We start from the raw sequence: 18,004 nt of genomic DNA, 5'->3' as shown, positions 1-18,004 counted from the left end.
CTGTCCCCAGGGCCCCGCAGCTGCCCCCTGGCTCTGTCTGGGGGGTCCAGAGCAGCTGCCCACCCCGGCATCTGCGAGATGGGGTCCCCGGGGATGCTGCCGGCTGCTCCGAGGGGTGTGAGGGATGAGGGACCCCGCTCAGAGGGGCTGCAGCCCCCTGGGGATGGGGTCAGGCCAGGCCCCATTGCCTGCAGCGCCAGGGACGGCGGCAGGGCTGCGGTGTCGCGGCGGGCGGCAGCGGCTCATGCGCAGGCGTCTCCCGCTCGTGTCCTCAGATGAGCCCATGCCCGCAGGGAGCCGCAGAGCTAAATGCGGCGCGGGCTGCGGCGCCTGCGTCACCGCACGCCGGCCGGGCGCGGGATGCCCGGCTGCGGCGGGGGAGAGCGGCACGGGGCCGAGTGCCAGCCCACTGCCCGGCACAGCCCGCACGCCACGCACACGGCTGCGGGCACGGCACGCACGCGGCTGCAAACATGCCACGCACGCGGCTGCGGGCACGGCACGCACGCGGCTGCAAACATGCCACGCACACGGCTGCAAACATGCCACGCACACGGCTGCGGGCACGGCACGCACGCGGCTGCAAACATGCCACGCACACGGCTGCGGGCACGGCACGCACACGGCTGCGGGCACGGCACGCACGCGGCTGCAAACATGCCACGCACACGGCTGCAAACATGCCACGCACACGGCTGCGGGCACGGCACGCACACGGCTGCAAACATGCCACGCACACGGCTGCAAACATGCCACGCACACGGCTGCGGGCACGGCACGCATGCGGCTGCAAACATGCCACGCACACGGCTGCAAACATGCCACGCACGCGGCTGCGGGCACGGCACGCACGCGGCTGCAAACATGCCACGCACGCGGCTGCAAACATGCCACGCACACGGCTGCAAACATGCCACGCACGCGGCTGCGGGCACGCCACGCACAGCTGCAGACACGCCGCACGCCTCGCCGGGCTGGTCTGCACACGCCAACACACCTGTGCAAGCTGTGACACACGCAACACGCATGTGCCGTCCCGAACCGCCCTCCCTCACAGCGGTGCCCGTCCCCTGCACCCCCCCACGCCCCACAGTGCTGCCCCGGCTCTGGGGACCCCCCCGGGGACAGGGCCCTGCTCGGGGACCCTCGATGCGCTCATGCTGGGGAACATGCGTGCCCCCTCTCTGCCAGCCCCGACCCCCCAGGATGCCCATGTCCCCCCCTCAGAACCCCGAGGGTCCCCCAAGACGCCCCCACAACACCCCGGGGCTGCCGCTGATCCTGCTCGCCTCCCCCCGTTACCGTGCCGGTGGCACCAGCGAGCCCCCCGGGGCCCCCCATTCCCCCCCCGCCCAAGGAGCGAGACGGGGCTGGGCCGGGTTTTGGTTTTTTTTTTTTTTTTCATTCACTTTTCCGCATACTTTTTTTTTTTATTTGTTACAAACATACAATTCTTTAAATATAGACTTGTAAAACTCCATTTGCAAAAATCTGCTACGGTAAGGAGCGCTCGCTAGCATGAGGAGTTCGTCACGTCGGGCGTCATCTTTGCTAGTGGTAAAATCCAGGACCTGCCTTCGGCAACCGCCGGCCGCTCCCCGGCGTCTCCCGAAGCCGCCCCGCCGGCTGCAGAGGAAGGGAGAGGGGGCACAGGACCCCCCCCGGGTGCCGGCAGCCCCGCGCTGGGCCGCCTAAAGTGCATGGTTTGCTTTATTTTTTGTTTTTCTTTCATTAAAAAAATAAGAGGAATAAAACTTTCTTCTTTCGTCAAGGTACTTCAGGGTGAACGTTTTGGTCTCTCAGCGGATACTGGCCGAAGCCGGGCCCCGGCGGCTCTGGCGGGAGGATCCGGCGCCCTCCCGCGCCGATGGTTCGCCGACGGGCGCGTTTCCAGCTCCGCGCGGCGTGAACGGGAGAGCCGCCGCCGCCGGACCCGCTCTCGGCCGCCGCGTCGGCGCCGCTCCGAGGCCAGCACCCCCCGGGGGCCTCGCGCCCGCTGGTAACGCCGCGGCTTCGAGGCCTCGATGCCACCAGCAACCCCAAACCGGAGAGACGCCGGCGCGGGGACTCGGGTATCCGCGCTCTTCGCCCGCCTTGGCCCGATCCCAGCTCCGCCGCGGCGCCCGCGTTGGGGATCTCGCGCCGAACGCCGGCTCCGCTGGGTGCCGCCGGCTCGACCGGCTCCGCGAGGAAGAGGAGGGCGAGGGCGCCCGCGGCCGAGCCTCGCCCTACGAGGAACATCTCTCCGAGCATCCGCGGAGCTGCCGCCACGCCGAGCCCGTCCGGATTTCCCACCGGGAACCCTCTCCCGGCGGCGAATATCTGCTGAGAGATCCCTCAGGCGTCAGCTCCGGTACCGTCACCGCTCCCTCACGCTGCCTTTTTTTTTTTTTTTTTTTTCTCCTTTTTCTATTTTTTTCCTTTTTTTTTTTTTCTTTTTCCCAACTTTTTATTTTTTTTCCTTTTTCAAAAGAGAAGCCGGCAAGGGTCGCCTGGTGTGGGGGGTTTCGTTATTTCTCCAAGAGCAGCCGCCGCTCTCCCCACCGCGGCAGCGCCCGCGACCCCAAAACGGCTGGAAACAAGGCAGGATAATTCCTATTTTGTTCCGTATTTTTCTTTTGGGAAGGGGGGGAAAAAAAAAAAACCCAACATGGAAGCGGTTCTAAAGAAGCCGCCGACTGCTCCCGGCCCGGACGTTTTGGGGTATTTACACATCAATTTTTGGGGCGCTATACAAGATTTACAAGGTTTCTTATATTTTTTTTTTTTTTTGTACAGCGATAGTCACGCTCTCAAACCGTCCCTTTGGGGGCAACAGAAATCTGGAAGCTCCGAGAATTCGGGATATTTTTCTTTCTCCCTCCCCCTTCTAGTTAAAAAAAAAAAAAAAAAAACACAAAAAAAAGCAATTTGCCCATTTTCTACAGGATCCAAACCAAAAAAAGAACCCAACCAAATCTCATATATACACACACGCGCGCGGAGATGTGCATATACATATATATAAGGGACCAACCGACCCTCCGAGCCGCCGCCGCCTTTCCCGCGCCCCTAAGGAAAAGGCTCCGAACCCAGGGAAACGCTTCGGCCGCCGAGTGGAAAAAAACCCCCCAAAAACTCTCCAAAAACCCCCCCAAAACCCCCCGTTTTCCCCCCTTGCAAAGACCGCCCGAGTCCTCGCTCGCCCCCGAGGCTCGGCCGCCCGCAGGTTTAAAAAAGAACCTTCTTTTTTTTTTTCTTTTTTCTTTTTTTTTTCGGATTTTTATCTTATTTTTGTGATTATTTTTGTCGTTTTTTTTCGCTGCGAGATCCTTCCCCGGACGCGCTCGGCTCCTCTCACCCGTTCGCTGCCAGGTCAAACGAGAGCCGCGGAAGCTTCCCGGCCACAGATACGGCGCTTCTCCGGCCGGAGGAAGGTTTCCGGGTGACGCCGGGTCCTGCTTTGGGGGGATTTGGGTTGGTTTTGGGGTTGGGTTTTGGGTTTGTTTTGGTTTTTTTTGGCATTAGTTTGCCTTTGTTGTTTTTTTTTTCCTTTTCTTCTTCTGTGGATTTCCTGGGCGGCTCCGCAGAGCCAGGGCGCCGAGCCCGCCGCAACCCCCGAGTAGAAAGAGACGGCTAAATTACTGCAATTCAGCCAAAAAAAAAAAAAAAAAAAAGAATATATATATATTTTTATATATATATATATATATATATATGATCCTCTTCAAAAATAAAAGGAGAGGTACCGCCTGCATCTTCGCAACCGGCAAGTCCGTCGCCGCCGGAGGGCAGAGCCGGGCGTCCCCCGTCGCCGTCGCCCCCGTTCCGGAACCGTCCGTGGCGTTTTCGTCGTGATCATTTTTCTTAAAATTTTGCGGTTGGTGGTGTTTTTTCATGCGCGTTTGGTTTTTTCTTTTTTCCTTTCTCCGCGGCAAAGAACCGGAGGCGCGTGGACGCGGGCCCGGGACGCCGGGCGGGTGCAGCAGGACGTCGCGGGGAACAGCTGCCTTGGGGTACAAAATACAGTACGGACGCAGTTCGGACATCGAGATAAAAGACTATTGCTCCCGTGTGAGTGAGGAAACCCGGTCCTTTGCGACGGAGAATTAAAAACTGGATAAAACGGAAGAAAATTTTGCCTTAAAAATCCCTTTAAAAAGAGCGACGGAGGCGGGAGAGGCCGGGCTGGGGCTTGGAGGACGGACGGATGGACAGACGACATCGCCCCCCCGCCTGGCCCCGCCAGGACGCGTCGCTGCCGGCCGGTCCTCGCTTCCCAATAAATATGGGGCGAGCGGAGGGAGGGAGGCGCCGGGGTGCGCGGCAATAAATTAAGGAGGCAGCTGCGGTCGGCGGGCGCGGGCTCCTGGAACAGCGGGAAAAACTCATTTAAATGAGAAAAATAATGTTCTAAAACTGGAGGAGCCGCCGTCGGACACCAACGCCTGGAACTTTGGAATGAAGAGCGATGAGCCCCAGCCGGTTCAGGGTGCCTGGGACACCGTGGCGGAAAAAATACCGCTCTGGGAAGGGCAGGATTGACCCCATTTAGCTAAGAATGAAAAAAAAAGGGGGGGGGGAGGAAAAAAAAAGACTGTTTAAGAGCGGAAAAAAAATCCATTTAATAGCGAGGCAACGGCTGGAGGGACCCCGCTGCCGGCAGCACAGCCGGGTGGGGGAAAAGGGAAAAGAGGAAAAAAAGTGGTGGTGGGGGGTGGAAACCCCAAAATCCCCTTAAAAAAACCAGAACAGCAACAGCCCTGGCTGCCGGGGCGCCCAGTCCCCGCCGGCACTCCCGGCCGCCGCCGGCGGGAGGTACCGAGGGAGGGCGGTGAGGTGGTTTTGCTGAAGAATCATTAATAAACAAGGAAAAGGGGTGGATTTTGGCGCTCGAAGGTCCCGGCGGCGCCTTCGGTGCCGGTTGCGGTGGCGAAACGGGAAGCGGGAAGGAAAGCTGGCCAGGGCCTCGCCGGCGCGGAACCGGCACTCGCTCGCGCGGCGGAAACCGCCTTATTTGGAGAGAAGGGGGGAAGATGTCGCGCCCCGTCGGGTTTTCCTTGTGCTTTGTGCCTGCGCGAACCTGCCTCGCTCCGCGCCCCCGCCGCGGCGAGGGAAAAACCGGGGGCAAATCATCGGAACCGAGAAAGTCTGCGCTCGTTTCTAGGAACCTGCTGGGGTGCCGGTCGGGGCGCCCCGAGTTTAGCAGTTTGCATCCCAAAAAAAACCACACCCCCACCAAAAAAAAAGAAAAAAAAAAAAAAAAAGGAAAAAATATTTTGGAAAAAGGGGGGGGGGGGGGGAGGAAAATAAGGGGAAAAAAATAAGAGAGCGGACGTTGGTCCAGATGCGCCCCAGCTCCCCCGGCTCCGCGTCCCCCTGGCTGGGCTGGCGGCGGCCCCTCTCCGCCGCGATGCTGGTTTTGGTGGTGGCAGGCAGGGGGGGCCTTGGGGAGAGGGGATTTCCCCCCCCCGCCCCCCGGTTTCCCCGCCGCGACCCCCCGAAAAGCAAAGTCCTCGGGGGGACGGCGGCGGTCAGGCCGGTTTCGCTCGCTCTCTCCGGCGGCGGCGAGGGGGGCTCGGGGACCCCGTCGCTGCGTGGGGGGGGGGGGAGGGGGGGGGAATCGGGGGGATTCCTGGGGGGGGGGGGGTGTGATTTGGGGGGTGGGGGGGGAGAGGGGGGTGCGGGGCCGGCGGCGGCGTTCGGGGAGGCTCAGTCGTCGTCCACGTCGTCGCCGTCGGAGTCGTCGCCGGCGCCGCTGCCGCTGCCGGGCCCCGGCGGTCCGGCGCGCCGGTCGTAGAGCTTGTCCCGCTGGCGGTCCTGGATGTCGCGCATCTCCTCGGCGTAGCGGCAGAAGGCGCTGCCGAACTTGGCCCAGGCCTTGAAGGGGACGGTGATGGCGTTGCGGTAGGACGGCTTCACCTCGCTCACCCGCAGGAAGACGCCGTACTTGTTGCAACCCACGTCGAAGAAGAAGCGCTTGGAGTCCACGGTGATGGAGGTGCCCTCGGGCAGCTCCCCGTAGAGCCCCCCGCCGCCCGGCCCGCCGCCCCCGGGGCCGCCCAGCTCGTCCTCCTCGCCGCCGTAGTCGTCGATGAGCTTGGCCAAGGCGTCGCGGAACTCGATGAGGCCCTGGGCGGGCAGGGCGATGGTCTGGCCGCTCTGCAGCCCGGGGGGGCCGCCGGGGAAGCCCCCCGGCCCGCCGGGGCCGCGGTTGACGGTCTGGCGGATGCGGAGGAAGCGCCCGCGCTGGTTCTCCTTCAGGTCCAGGTAGTACTTGCGGTTCTCCCGCACCAGGAACTCGCTCTTGAGGGCGCGGCGGGGGCCGGGGCCGGCGCCGTCCTCGCCCGGGGGCCCGGCGGCCTGGGCCAGCTGCTCGGGGCTGGAGGGCCCCAGCTGCGCGTAGTGCTCGATGAAGTCGCCCAGGTAGTCGCGGAACTCGGCGGCCACCGCCATGGAGAGCGTGAGGCGGCTCTTGGAGCCGCCCGCCCCCACCTCGGCGATCTTGAGGAAGCGGCCCTTGGCGTTCTGCTTCACGTCCAGGTAGAACCGCTTGTTCTGGATGTCCAGCCGCTTCGAGGCCAGCTCCTGCGTCTCCTGCTCCGGGCCCGCCCCGCCGCCGCCGCCGCCGGCCCCCCCGCCGGCCCCGGCCCCGGCCCCTCCGCCTCCGCGGCCGGTCGCGAACCCGCCGCCGCCGCCGCCGCTGCCGCCGCGCTCGCTGCCGCTGTCCCCGTCCGCCATCTTGTCCGGCCGCCCGCCCGCCCCGCGCGCCGGCCCTTCCGCGCGCGCCTCCCCGCTTCCGGCGCGCGGCCCCGCGCCCCGCCCCGCCCCTCTGCGACAGGGTGACGTCACCGCCGCACTCCGCCAAAGACGCCACGCCCCCCACTCCCGCCGCGTCACGTGGCACGGGGGGAGGCCCCGCCCGCCGCGTCCCCGTGCGCCCCCGGCCGCCGCCGGAGCCGCGCCCCCTCGCTACAAGCCACGCCCCCTCACCGGACGTCACCTGCGGCGCCCCCGCTCCCGCTTGTCACTCACAGCCGCCGGCAGCTCCCATTGGCCCCGCGCCGGCGCGGAGGGAGGGACGGCGGTGAGTTAGCCCCGCCCCCTCGGGCCCGGGGTGGCGGGGAAGGCGTGACATCACGGCCGGCGGGCCCGGCGTCATCATCGCTAACGTCAACGGCAAGATAGGGCCGCTCCGGGGACCCGCCCTCCCCGGGGCGGGGGTCAGAGGAGGCCCCCGGCCGCGCAGGGAACGGGCACCCCCCGCGGTGCAGGGTCACCCGGGAGCTCCCGGCACCGGGAGAGCTCCCACCCCCTCCCAGCGCAGGGAGCTGCGGGGGCACCGGGGGGGACACGTCCGTGAATGGGGGGTGGGGGGCAGCAGACATGGCAGCTCCCCAGCAGGGAGAGAGCCCCAGCCCCCCACGGCAGCACAGGTGGGGTCCCCCCACCCCAAATATCACTCCCAGGCCGTGAGCCCCTCCCGGGGGGGCGACACCCCACCTTCCCACCCCCATGTCATAACAGCCTCACCATCACCCCCTGTGCCCGGCCCCACCCCGCACCCACAGGTGCTGCTGCTCCCCGCCCCCGCCCCCCCGGCGCAGACAGAGTCCAGGTCTCCACACACAAACTCTTTATGGGGGGACACACCCCCCCCCCACACAGCGGGGCTCAGCTCGGGGCTCGGCTCAGTGCAGAGGATGCCCGGTGGGTGCTGGGGGGGTGGGTGTCCGTGCGCCCCCCCGACCCCGCAGGGCCCTCAGTGGGGCAGCTCGTGGGGGATCAGCTTGTAGTGGGCGCCGCAGGAGGGGCAGCGCTGGGCCTCCCCCTCGTGCAGCCAGAACCAGATGACGCAGCTGTTGTCCTCTTCACCTGGGGGGAGGAGGAGGAGGGTGGGATGGATGGACAGAAGGACAGACACATGGAAGGAGGGGTTGGGGCGGGCACTTACAGACGCAGCCCACGATGCGCTTCTTGTTGATGGAGGGGACGAGGTTGGGGTCCTCCTTGGTCCCCGCGTAGCGCTTGGGCCGGAACATGCTATAGGGGTCCTGGGGGGCGGATGGGACGGCATGAGTGGGGGTACTGCCAGGCCCTGTCACCCCTCCCCCCTCAGCCTCAACACCCCCCCATCCCCTCCCCCCTCAGCCACAGCACCCCCCATCCCCTCCCCCCTCAGCCTCAACACCCCCCCATCCCCTCCCCCCTCAGCCACAGCACCCCCCCATCCCCTCCCCCCTCAGCCTCAGCACCCCCCCATCCCCTCCCCCCTCAGCCTCAGCACCCCCCCATCCCCTCCCCCCTCAGCCTCAGCACCCCCCCATCCCCTCCCCCCTCAGCCTCAGCACCCCCCCATCCCCTCCCCCCTCAGCCTCAGCACCCCCCATCCCCTCCCCCCTCAGCCTCAGCACCCCCCATCCCCTCCCCCCTCAGCACCCCCCCATCCCCTCCCCCCTCAGCACCCCCCCATCCCCTCCCCCCTCAGCCTCAGCACCCCCCATCCCCTCCCCCCTCAGCACCCCCCCATCCCCTCCCCCCTCAGCCTCAGCACCCCCCATCCCCTCCCCCCTCAGCACCCCCCCATCCCCTCCCCTCCGCCCAAGCCCTGACAGCCCCCCCGGGTCACCCCATCCCTCAGCCCCAAGCCTGAGGGGGTCTCCGCTGACCTCCCCCACCCCGTCCCAGACACGCACACCCCCCCCGGCACACCCCGTCCCTGAGACCCACCCCAGGAACACCCCACCCCCCGGACACCCCCCCGCACTCAGGAACACCCTCCCACACTCACCAGGCCCTTGTTCATGGCCTCCAGCACCTTCCGCTCCAGCCCCGTCGCCTGCTCCTCGTCGCTGGCGAGGCCGCCTGCGGGGCGACGCGGTCAGACCGGGAGGCCGCGGCCGCCCGCCCGCCCACCCTCCCCGGTTCCTCCGGTCCCCACCCCCCGGTCCCCACCCCGGTCTCCCCCTCACCGGGCACGGCCAGGCGGCGGGCGGGGACGGAGGCCGCAGGCAGCAGCCGCAGGGCCGCGCTCACCCGCAGTAACCTTGAGGCCATGGCGGCAGCGGCGACGGCGGGCAGCGCTTCCGGTGGCGGCGGCGGAAGCGGAAGCGGCCGCAGGGCGGAGTGTGAGGCTGAGCCCCGCCCCTTGGGCCGCGACCAGAGCCCCGCCCTCCGCCACAAGCCCCGCCCCGTGGTAAGCGGAGCCTCGCCCCTAGAACCCAGCCCAGCCCCCAGTGAGCGGAGCCCCGCCCCTAGCTCCAAACCCCGCCCCCAGGATCTGGCTCCGCCCCTCCGCGCGGCCCCAGGGGTTCCTAGGGACGGGGAGGGGTGGGGGGGGCGAAGGGACGGGGGACCCGGGGGGACGGGATGGTGTCGGGGGGCCGTGGGACCCTGGGGGTTGGGATGGTGTTGGGGGGCCGTGGGGTTTGGGGACCTGGGGGGACGGGATGGTGTCGGGGGGCTGCGGGGTTTGGGGACCCGGGGGGACGGGATGGTGTCGGGGGGCCGTGGGACCCTGGGGGTTGGGATGGTGTTGGGGGGCTGTGGGGTTTGGGGACCCAGGGGGACGGGATGGTGTCGGGGGGCCGTGGGGCCGGGGAACCTGGGGGGACGGGATGGTGTCGGGGGGCCGTGGGGCCGGGGGACCCGGGGGGACGGGATGGTGTCGGGGGGCCGTGGGACCCTGGGGGTTGGGATGGTGTTGGGGGGCTGTGGGGTTTGGGGACCCAGGGGGACGGGATGGTGTCGTGGGGCCGGGGGACCTGGGGGGACGGGATGGTGTCAGGGGGCCGTGGGACCCTGGGGGTTGGGATGGTGTTGGGGGGCTGTGGGGTTTGGGGACCTGGGGGGACGGGGTGGTGTCGGGGGGCTATGGGGTTTGGGGACCCAGGGGGACGGGATGGTGTCGTGGGGCCGTGGGGTTTGGGGACCCGGGGCGACGGGATGGTGTCGGGGGGCCATGGGGTTTGGGGACCCAGGGGGACGGGATGGTGTCGGGGGGCCGTGGGGATGGGGGACCTGGGGGGACGGGATGGTGTTGGGGGGCCGTGGGGACAGGGGACCCGGGGGGACAGGATGGTGTCGGGGGGCCGTGGGGACAGGGGACCTGGGGGGACAGGATGGTGTCACGGGGCTGCGGGGACGGGGTGGTGTCGGGGGGCCGTGGGACCCTGGGGGTTGGGATGGTGTTGGGGGGCTGTGGGGTTTGGGGACCTGGGGGGACGGGGTGGTGTCGGGGGGCTATGGGGTTTGGGGACCCAGGGGGACGGGATGGTGTCGTGGGGCCGTGGGGTTTGGGGACCCGGGGCGACGGGGTGGTGTCGGGGGGCCATGGGGTTTGGGGACCCAGGGGGACGGGATGGTGTCGGGGGGCCGTGGGGCCGGGGGACCTGGGGGGACGGGATGGTGTCGGGGGGCCGTGGGACCCTGGGGGTTGGGATGGTGTTGAGGGGCTGTGGGGTTTGGGGACCTGGGGGGACGGGGTGGTGTCGGGGGGCTGTGGGGTTTGGGGACCCGGGGGGACGGGATGGTGTCGGGGGGCTGTGGGGTTTGGGGACCCAGGGGGACGGGATGGTGTCGTGGGGCCGTGGGGTTTGGGGACCCGGGGCGACGGGGTGGTGTCGGGGGGCCGTGGGGTTTGGGGACCCAGGGGGACGGGATGGTGTCGGGGGGCCGTGGGGATGGGGGACCTGGGGGGACGGGATGGTGTCGGGGGGCCGTGGGGTTTGGGGACCCAGGGGGACGGGATGGTGTCGGGGGGCCGTGGGGACGGGGTGGTGTCGGGGGGATGTGGGGACGGGGGACCCGGGGGGACGGGATGGTGTCAGGAGGCCATGGGGTTTGGGGACCTGGGGGGATGGGGTGGTGTCGGGGGGCCATGGGGTTTGGGGACCCGGGGGGACAGGATGGTGTCAGGGGACCGTGGGGACGGGGTGGTGTCGGGGGGCTGTGGGGTTTGGGGACCCAGGGGGACGGGATGGTGTCGGGGGGCCGTGGGGACGGGATGGTGTTGGGGGGCCGTGGGGATGGGGGACCCGGGGGGACGGGATGGTGTCAGGAGGCCATGGGGTTTGGGGACCCGGGGGGATGGGGTGGTGTCGGGGGGCCGTGGGGTTTGGGGACCCGGGGCGACGGGGTGGTGTCGGGGGGCCGTGGGGTTTGGGAACCCGGGGGGACGGGATGGTGTCGGGGGGCCGTGGGGACGGGATGGTGTTGGGGGGCCGTGGGGTTTGGGGACCCGGGGGGACGGGATGGTGTTGGGGGGCTGTGGGGTTTGGGAACCCGGGGGGACGGGATGGTGTCGGGGGGCCGTGGGGTTTGGGGACCCGGGGGGACGGGATGGTGTCGGGGGGCCGTGGGGTTTGGGGACCCGGGGCGACGGGATGGTGTCGGGGGGCCGTGGGGTTTGGGGACCCGGGGGGACGGGATGGTGTCGGGGGGCTGTGGGGTTTGGGGACCCGGGGGGACGGGATGGTGTCGGGGGGCTGTGGGGTTTGGGGACCCGGGGGGACGGGATGGTGTCAGGGGACCGTGGGGACGGGGTGGTGTCGTGGGGCCGTGGGGTTTGGGGACCCGGGGGATGGGGTGGTGTCGGGGGGCCGTGGGGTTTGGGGACCCGGGGCGACGGGGTGGTGTCAGGGGCCGTGGGGTTTGGGGACCCGGGGGGACGGGATGGTGTCGGGGGGCCGTGGGGTTTGGGGACCCGGGGGGACGGGATGGTGTCGGGGGGCTGTGGGGTTTGGGGACCCGGGGCGACGGGGTGGTGTCAGGGGCCGTGGGGTTTGGGGACCCGGGGGGACGGGATGGTGTCGGGGGGCTGTGGGGTTTGGGGACCCGGGGCGACGGGATGGTGTCGGGGGGCTGTGGGGTTTGGGGACCCGGGGGGACGGGGTGGTGTCGGGGGGCTGTGGGGTTTGGGGACCCGGGGCGACGGGATGGTGTCAGGGGGCTGTGGGGTTTGGGGACCCGGGGCGACGGGGTGGTGTCGGGGGGCCGTGGGGTTTGGGGACCCAGGGGGACGGGATGGTGTCGGGGGGCCGTGGGGTTTGGGGACCCAGGGGGACGGGATGGTGTCGGGGGGCTGTGGGGACGGGATGGTGTCGGGGGGCTGTGGGGTTTGGGGACCTGGGGGGACGGGATGGTGTCGGGGGGCCGTGGGGACGGGCTGGTGTCGGGGAGTGCTGTGGGGATGGAACAGCCCTGGGGGACCCCGGGGGCAGTGAGGACAGGACCCCCCAGACACGTGGGACCAACGTCCTGGGGACCCTGGGGACAGACACCCCGTAGGGCCAGGACAGACGTCTCTGGAGCCTTGGGGACACTGAGGACAGACATCCTGGGGGGCTGGGGACACCCCCACCCACCTCAGTTTCCCCCCCAGGCGCTGGGGGGCCCTTCCCACCACCCCCCCGGGTGGGTCGGACATGCCAAGGGGCGCCGGGGGGGCAGACGGACACAAACCCAACATTTTTTTTACCCCATTTTCAGGCCCACCCACGCTTGGTTCGGGCTGCCCTGGTTTTCCGGGCTGGGGCAAAGGGGGCACCCACGGGTGCTGCGGGGGGCGGCGCCCCTACGTGACCCCGGACTCCCTTACCGGAGGAAGGGGAATTAATAAAATAAAATAAAATAAAATGAAGCGAAACGAACTGAAGTGAACCAAAGCGAGGCGAGGCCCGGGGTGGGGGCAGGCGGGGGGCGGAGGGCGGGGGCCCGTGCCAAGGGAGGAGGGCAGGACGGGACGGCGCAGGCAGCGCTCGCCGCGACGGCACCCGCTCACCGCCACCCTCGCCCCCACCCCGGGGTGCCCCGGGCGTCCTTCTCTGGGGTGGGGGGGACACGCACACGCACGCACCCCCACCCCCGCGGGCACAGAGGACACCCCGACGCTGGCGTGTCCCCCCGTCCACCCCGCCACCGGCCATGGGCATCCAGGGCATGGAGCTGTGCGCCGTGGCCGTGGTCATCCTCCTCTTCATCGCCGTCCTCAAGCAGTTCGGCATCCTGGAGCCCATCTCCGCCGAAGGTAACACCCCCCCATTAATTTTAATTAATTACTTTATTTTCAGCCCCCGCAGCACACCTTGGGGTGTCCCCATCCTTCCCCCCCCCCCAGCTAAAGGACCTGTTGGGCCTGTAAATGCTCCCCGTGGGGTAAAACCTGCTCTTTTGGGGGGGCAACCTCTCTGGAGGAGGGTTTGGGGGTGAAGCGCGAGGGTCTGGGGGTGTGGGGCGAGCCGGCAGCCCCCCGCCCTGCTCCCCGCACTTGCCGCGTCATGGCCCAGCCTTGCTCTGACCTTCCCCGAGGGGCTGGGCCGACTCCAGCCCCTCCACTCCCAAAACACCCTGCTGAGGGGGTGCTGGGGACCCCCCCAACTCCACAATAACCCCCAAACCCCTTCTGAGGGGTGATGTGGGGGGCCCCTGCGCCCCTGTTAACTCCTGGGAACCCCGAGACAGGACAACAGGGACCCCCAAATCTCCCCAAGGTGGGACGTCGGGGGCCTCTGAGCCTGCATTAAGCCCGACCCCTCCGGAGGCGGATGCTTGGAACCCCCAGCCCACACTGACCCCCAAAACCCCCCTGAGGTGGGACACTGGGGGCCTCCGAGCCCACATCACCCCCCAAAACTCCCTGGAGACAGGACTCTGGGGACCCCCAAGTCCTGCATCCACCCCAAACCTCCCAGAGCGGTGATGCTGGGGACCCCCAATCCCCCATCGACCCCCAAACCCCCCCAAGATGGGACACCAGGGACCCCCAATCCCCCATCGACCCCCAAAATCCCCCTGAGATGGGGCCCCCTGACCTCAACCCCACCCCAGCTGGGCAGAAGGGGCTTGGCGCTGCCCCTTCCCACCCCAGCAAACCTGGCTCGGCCGGAGATGGGGGGAGTTAACCCCAACCCATGGCGGCACCCCGGCGTTTTTCGGGGCATCCCTACCGGTGTGGCACAGCGGAGCCTCTCCCCAGCCCGGCCAGAAGATCCCGATATCCCCATCTCGGCGCTGAACGGGTCCGCAGGGGCTCCCCAAGCTGGAATTATTAATGAGCCATCATTTATTAATTACCTTCCGCCAGGCCGGGCGCAGGCGGGAGGGAGCATTAGCGGGGTCGGGGTGAGAGAGGCGGCTCCGAGACGCTCCGTGCCCTGGGAACGTGCCGCCGGAGACGGGCAGGGGTTCGGCGGCTCCTGGGGAAACCCTCCGGGTCGGCCGCCTTTGCCCTTGGGATGTGAAAGCCAGAACGCTCCAGTTTTCCTCCCGAAACGAGGGGAATTTGGGGTCTGCCACCAGATCGGGGGGGTTGGGCTTAAGCCAGGTTGGATCCGGATGGGAAACGGGCCGGGACTGAGCACAGGATGATGCTGGATCCACGGGGGGTCTCTGCCGGCGTCTCCCGGCAGACAGCGGCGATGCCGAGCTGGAGCTCTCGGCCGTACGGCACCAACCCGAGGGGCTGGAGCAGCTGCTGGCGCAGACCAAGTTCACCAAGAAGGAGCTGCAATCCCTCTACCGCGGCTTCAAGAACGTGAGTGTCGGGGGGACCCTCGCCCCGGCCCCACACCGCTGTGGCCGGGGAGCAGATTTTGGCGGAGCCGGGGTTCACTGGGCGCCCGCTCTCCTCCTCAGGAGTGTCCCAGCGGCCTCGTGGACGAGGAGACTTTCAAGCTCATCTACTCGCAGTTCTTCCCCCAAGGCGGTGAGTCGGGGGGAGCCCTGAGGCCGGCATGGGGGGTCTGGGGGTGCTGGTGTGTGCTGGGGCCGAGGGGGGCTTCACCGGCTCTCGCCTTCCTCCCCTCGCAGACGCCAGCACCTACGCGCACTTCTTGTTCGACGCCTTCGACGCCGACCGCAACGGGGCTCTCTGCTTCCAGGTGAGCATCCCCGTGCTGCTTCCACACCGGGAAAAGCCGTGCCGGCACCGCGCTCCTCGAGCCGCGGCCGGCTGTAAGCGTGCCCAGCAGCGTGATTCATCAGATCTTCCTCCTCGCCCGCGTGCGGTCAGGGATAAAAGCTCGGCACAGCGGCGACAGCCAAAATCTTTGGACCTCTTGACGGCGGGAGGCTGCGCCGGGCGAGCTCCAGGCACTGCGGCAGGGGTGTCTGGCGGGGGGAGGGTGGGGGGCCGGCGCTGGTTTTACCGCGGTGATTAAAAATAGCTACGAGCGAGAATAGAAATGGGATCAATAGGGAAAAAAAAATAAATCCCCTGGGCGTCCCGCGATCGATGGCAGCACCGCGGCACCGCTGGAGGGGGGCGAGCAGCCGAGCCAGGCAGGACACGGGTGCCTCCTCGGTGTCGGGGCGTGCCGGCGGTGCCCGTGGGACGTCCCCGCTCACGGCTGTGGTTCCTCCGGCAGGATTTTGCTGTTGGCCTCTCCGTCTTGCTGCGGGGAACGGTGCACCAGAAGCTGAAGTGGGCTTTCAACCTCTACGATATTAATAAAGACGGCTACATCACCAAGGAGGTGACACAGGGACGGGGCAGGGGCAAGGACTGGAGGGGCCGGGCAGGGTGGGAGCATCACGGGGGACACCCAGAGAGGGATGGTGATGGTGGAAATGGGTGCTGGGGGATGGAGGTGCCCTTGTTCAGAGGGTTCTTGTCACCCTGTCCCCGCTCTGTCCCCTCCTAGGAGATGCTGGAGATCATGAAGTCTATCTACGACATGATGGGGCGCTGCACGCACCCCGCCCTGAGGGACAGCGCGCCTGCTGAGCACGTGGAGTTGTTCTTCCAGGTGAGACCGTCCAGCGTTGTCCCCTCCCGGCAGCCACCCAACCCTGCCATGTCACGGGCCGGAGCTGCCATCCCCACCGGGGACGTCCCCACTGAGCCCCTGCTGTTCCCTCACAGAAGATGGACAGGAATGGCGATGGCGTGGTGACCTTCGAGGAGTTCCTGGAGACGTGCCAGAAGGTGAGCAGCTCCAGGGAGGGGCTCCAGCGTCACCGGTATCCTCCTCGCTGCCAGGCCTCTGAGTCCAAGATATAACCCCATTCCTCGTCCCGTCCCAAAATGACGTGCTGGGGGGGGGTTGGGAGAGATGGGGGGTGAGAGCTCTGGGCGCCCCGGGGCCAACGGGAAGAGGGGGACTGGGGGCTCTGATGTCTCCCTCCTGCCCCGTCCAGGACGAGGACATCATGAGCTCCATGCAGATCTTTGAGAATGTGATCTAGAACCCTGGACCAGAGGCTCAGCCCCGCCAGCGCCTCTGCCAGCACCTGAGGAGAACGGTTCTTTTTTTCTACTATTTGACACAAAACGAGAGGTTAAAGGAAAGAAAAAAATAATCCACCTGGCTCCCGGCACGCTGGTTACAAGAGGCGAGAAGAGATATGGATTACTTTGCTGGCTTATCCCCCCCAGCATGGTGCCCGGTGATGCCCGTGCCCCCCAGCCAGCCCCATTTGGGGGGGCAGAGCCCCCCCGGCGAGGATCCCTGTGCCCCGAGCAGGGCAGGAGGCCTCACCGCAGCACAAACCCGGACCCCTTCCCCTGGGATGCGAGCGAGCCTCGGGGGAGGGGACCTATGGCAGCCGTGAAGCCGCAGCTCCTGAAGGCCGACCAAAAGCACACGAGCCCCCACCCGTGCATCGCTTGAGGGGACCCACAGCGGTGAGAGAGGCGGCTCCCCACCTTTGGTGGTACGAGGAGAAAGGGTTTATTTTCTAAATAAAACAAACAGTGATGACTTAGGTGTTATGATTAATTTAGCCTTCAAAGGAATTTCAATCAAAGTGTACAATTGATTGAATAGAGGCAAGCAAGCAGCGCTGATGCACGGGGGATCCTTCCGCCTAACGTGCATCCCGTCATACAAAATTACAGGGTTTATATTCAGTTACTTAATTAATAACAATTAGTAAAAACACGCCTAAGTTTACACTCACTGGTCAGTGATAAGCATCCCACTTGCCGTCGGTCAGCCGTAGTTAAATTAGCCACGCTTGCCATGTAAATTAGCCCGCGTGCTCTTTACGGCTGTGGGGGGGCAAGTCTTTTTGGTCCTGAATTGGGTCGGTGGTCACAATCTCCCCCTGCCAGAATTACCTTTCCCCCAATTTCCATGCTTCAGCGCCTTCTGAGCCAAGAAGTTCCCTGTTATCACTGCTGGCTGATTTGTGGCCTTCCCTTATCTTGGCACTCTCCTTTGTAGCAGGGTGTTTCCACTGTTAGTCCTTGAAGTTCTACTGAATTGTATCTTTTTTGGAGGCTTCTTGTCAATGCAGCATTCATTGCTAACGCCCTCTTGACTGGCCTAAGCATTAATTGTATCTTTTTAAAATTCTCAGGTGTTAGTTTCTACTCCTAACTAAAATTCTTTCTTAACAATTAACTTAACAAATCGCCAATCAACATTCCAACCATTAAGACAGTTAACAAGTCAATTGACCGGCCCTCCCTTACACAAGCACAAACGGAACGGTCAAATGCTAGAGGGTCACACTTCACCGTGTGACCCCAGCATTGTTCCATATTGACACGAATCAGACGAACACATTTTACATTAGGGATGAAACATGCCCGGGGAGCCGAGGGGGAAGCAAGGCCTGTGCACAGCCCGGGGGGGCCGGGAGCGCAACCCCGAGCCCCGGGGTGGCGGTGGCAGAGGCGGCTTCGCCGACGGAAGCAGCGGGACGTGGCCGGGAGGGTTATTTGGGTTATCGCGCTTTTTTCCTCCTCACACACGGGGCGGGGAGGCCAGGCCGCGCCTCAGCCAGGCCCCCGCCCCGGCCCCCCGCCCCGGCCCCCCGCCCCGGCCCCCCGCCCCGGCCCGGCCCCCTCCCGCCGCCGCCGCCTGTCGCTCGCTCACTCACTGCGCGTGCCCATGAAATAAAGGTGACAAACCCCCGCCTGGCCGCGGCTCGGTCCCGGCCCGGGGCTCCGCCGGCCCAGGCCTCGGCGCCGTCATGGCGGCGCTGTCATGGCGGCGCGGCGCTGTCATGGCGGCCGCTCTCCGTATCCCAGCAACGCCGCTGCCCCGCCCCTCCAGTGGGGGCGGGGGGGTGTGGCCGG

The 18,004-nt window shown here is 66.7% G+C and overlaps 3 protein-coding genes and 1 long non-coding RNA gene across 7 annotated transcripts; 1 reads left to right on the top strand and 3 right to left on the bottom strand.

The window, feature by feature from the left end:
• Window positions 1–5,579: 5,579 nt before the first annotated feature.
• Window positions 5,580–6,766, bottom strand: PURB (purine rich element binding protein B). Its single transcript, XM_064472611.1, has one exon. It carries the CDS (start codon window positions 6,718–6,720, stop codon window positions 5,692–5,694), a length of 1,029 nt encoding a protein of 342 aa, XP_064328681.1. The 5' UTR covers window positions 6,721–6,766; the 3' UTR covers window positions 5,580–5,691.
• An 834-nt stretch (window positions 6,767–7,600) lies between these two features.
• On the bottom strand, window positions 7,601–9,110 carry LOC135317149 (cytochrome c oxidase subunit 5B, mitochondrial). Its single transcript, XM_064472907.1, has 4 exons — window positions 8,952–9,110; window positions 8,771–8,844; window positions 7,934–8,033; window positions 7,601–7,854 (listed from the first exon to the last, which is right to left on the bottom strand). Exons 1-4 carry the CDS (start codon window positions 9,034–9,036, stop codon window positions 7,742–7,744), a joined length of 372 nt encoding a protein of 123 aa, XP_064328977.1. The 5' UTR covers window positions 9,037–9,110; the 3' UTR covers window positions 7,601–7,741.
• A 3,045-nt stretch (window positions 9,111–12,155) lies between these two features.
• Window positions 12,156–15,872, top strand: LOC135317127 (calsenilin-like). Its single transcript, XM_064472838.1, has 6 exons — window positions 12,156–13,006; window positions 14,388–14,512; window positions 14,614–14,683; window positions 14,788–14,858; window positions 15,345–15,452; window positions 15,621–15,872. The coding sequence occupies exons 1-6, from the start codon at window positions 12,904–12,906 to the stop codon at window positions 15,870–15,872; spliced, it is 729 nt and encodes a 242-aa protein (XP_064328908.1). The 5' UTR covers window positions 12,156–12,903.
• LOC135317128 (uncharacterized) lies at window positions 12,981–17,965 on the bottom strand. Of its 4 annotated transcripts, none has more exons than XR_010376240.1 (3): window positions 17,806–17,965; window positions 13,926–16,209; window positions 12,981–12,995 (listed from the first exon to the last, which is right to left on the bottom strand). It is a non-coding gene; the product is annotated as an uncharacterized LOC135317128 (long non-coding RNA). The 4 variants fall into 4 exon arrangements; XR_010376241.1 differs by having other exon boundaries at window positions 17,837–17,965; XR_010376239.1 differs by having other exon boundaries at window positions 13,926–16,011; window positions 17,806–17,964.
• Window positions 17,966–18,004: the final 39 nt, after the last annotated feature.

Source organism: Phalacrocorax carbo, chromosome 24 (genome assembly GCF_963921805.1).
Source record: "Phalacrocorax carbo chromosome 24, bPhaCar2.1, whole genome shotgun sequence".
Taxonomy (NCBI): Eukaryota; Metazoa; Chordata; class Aves; order Suliformes; family Phalacrocoracidae; genus Phalacrocorax; species Phalacrocorax carbo.
This window is presented reverse-complemented; position numbering and strand designations above follow the sequence as displayed.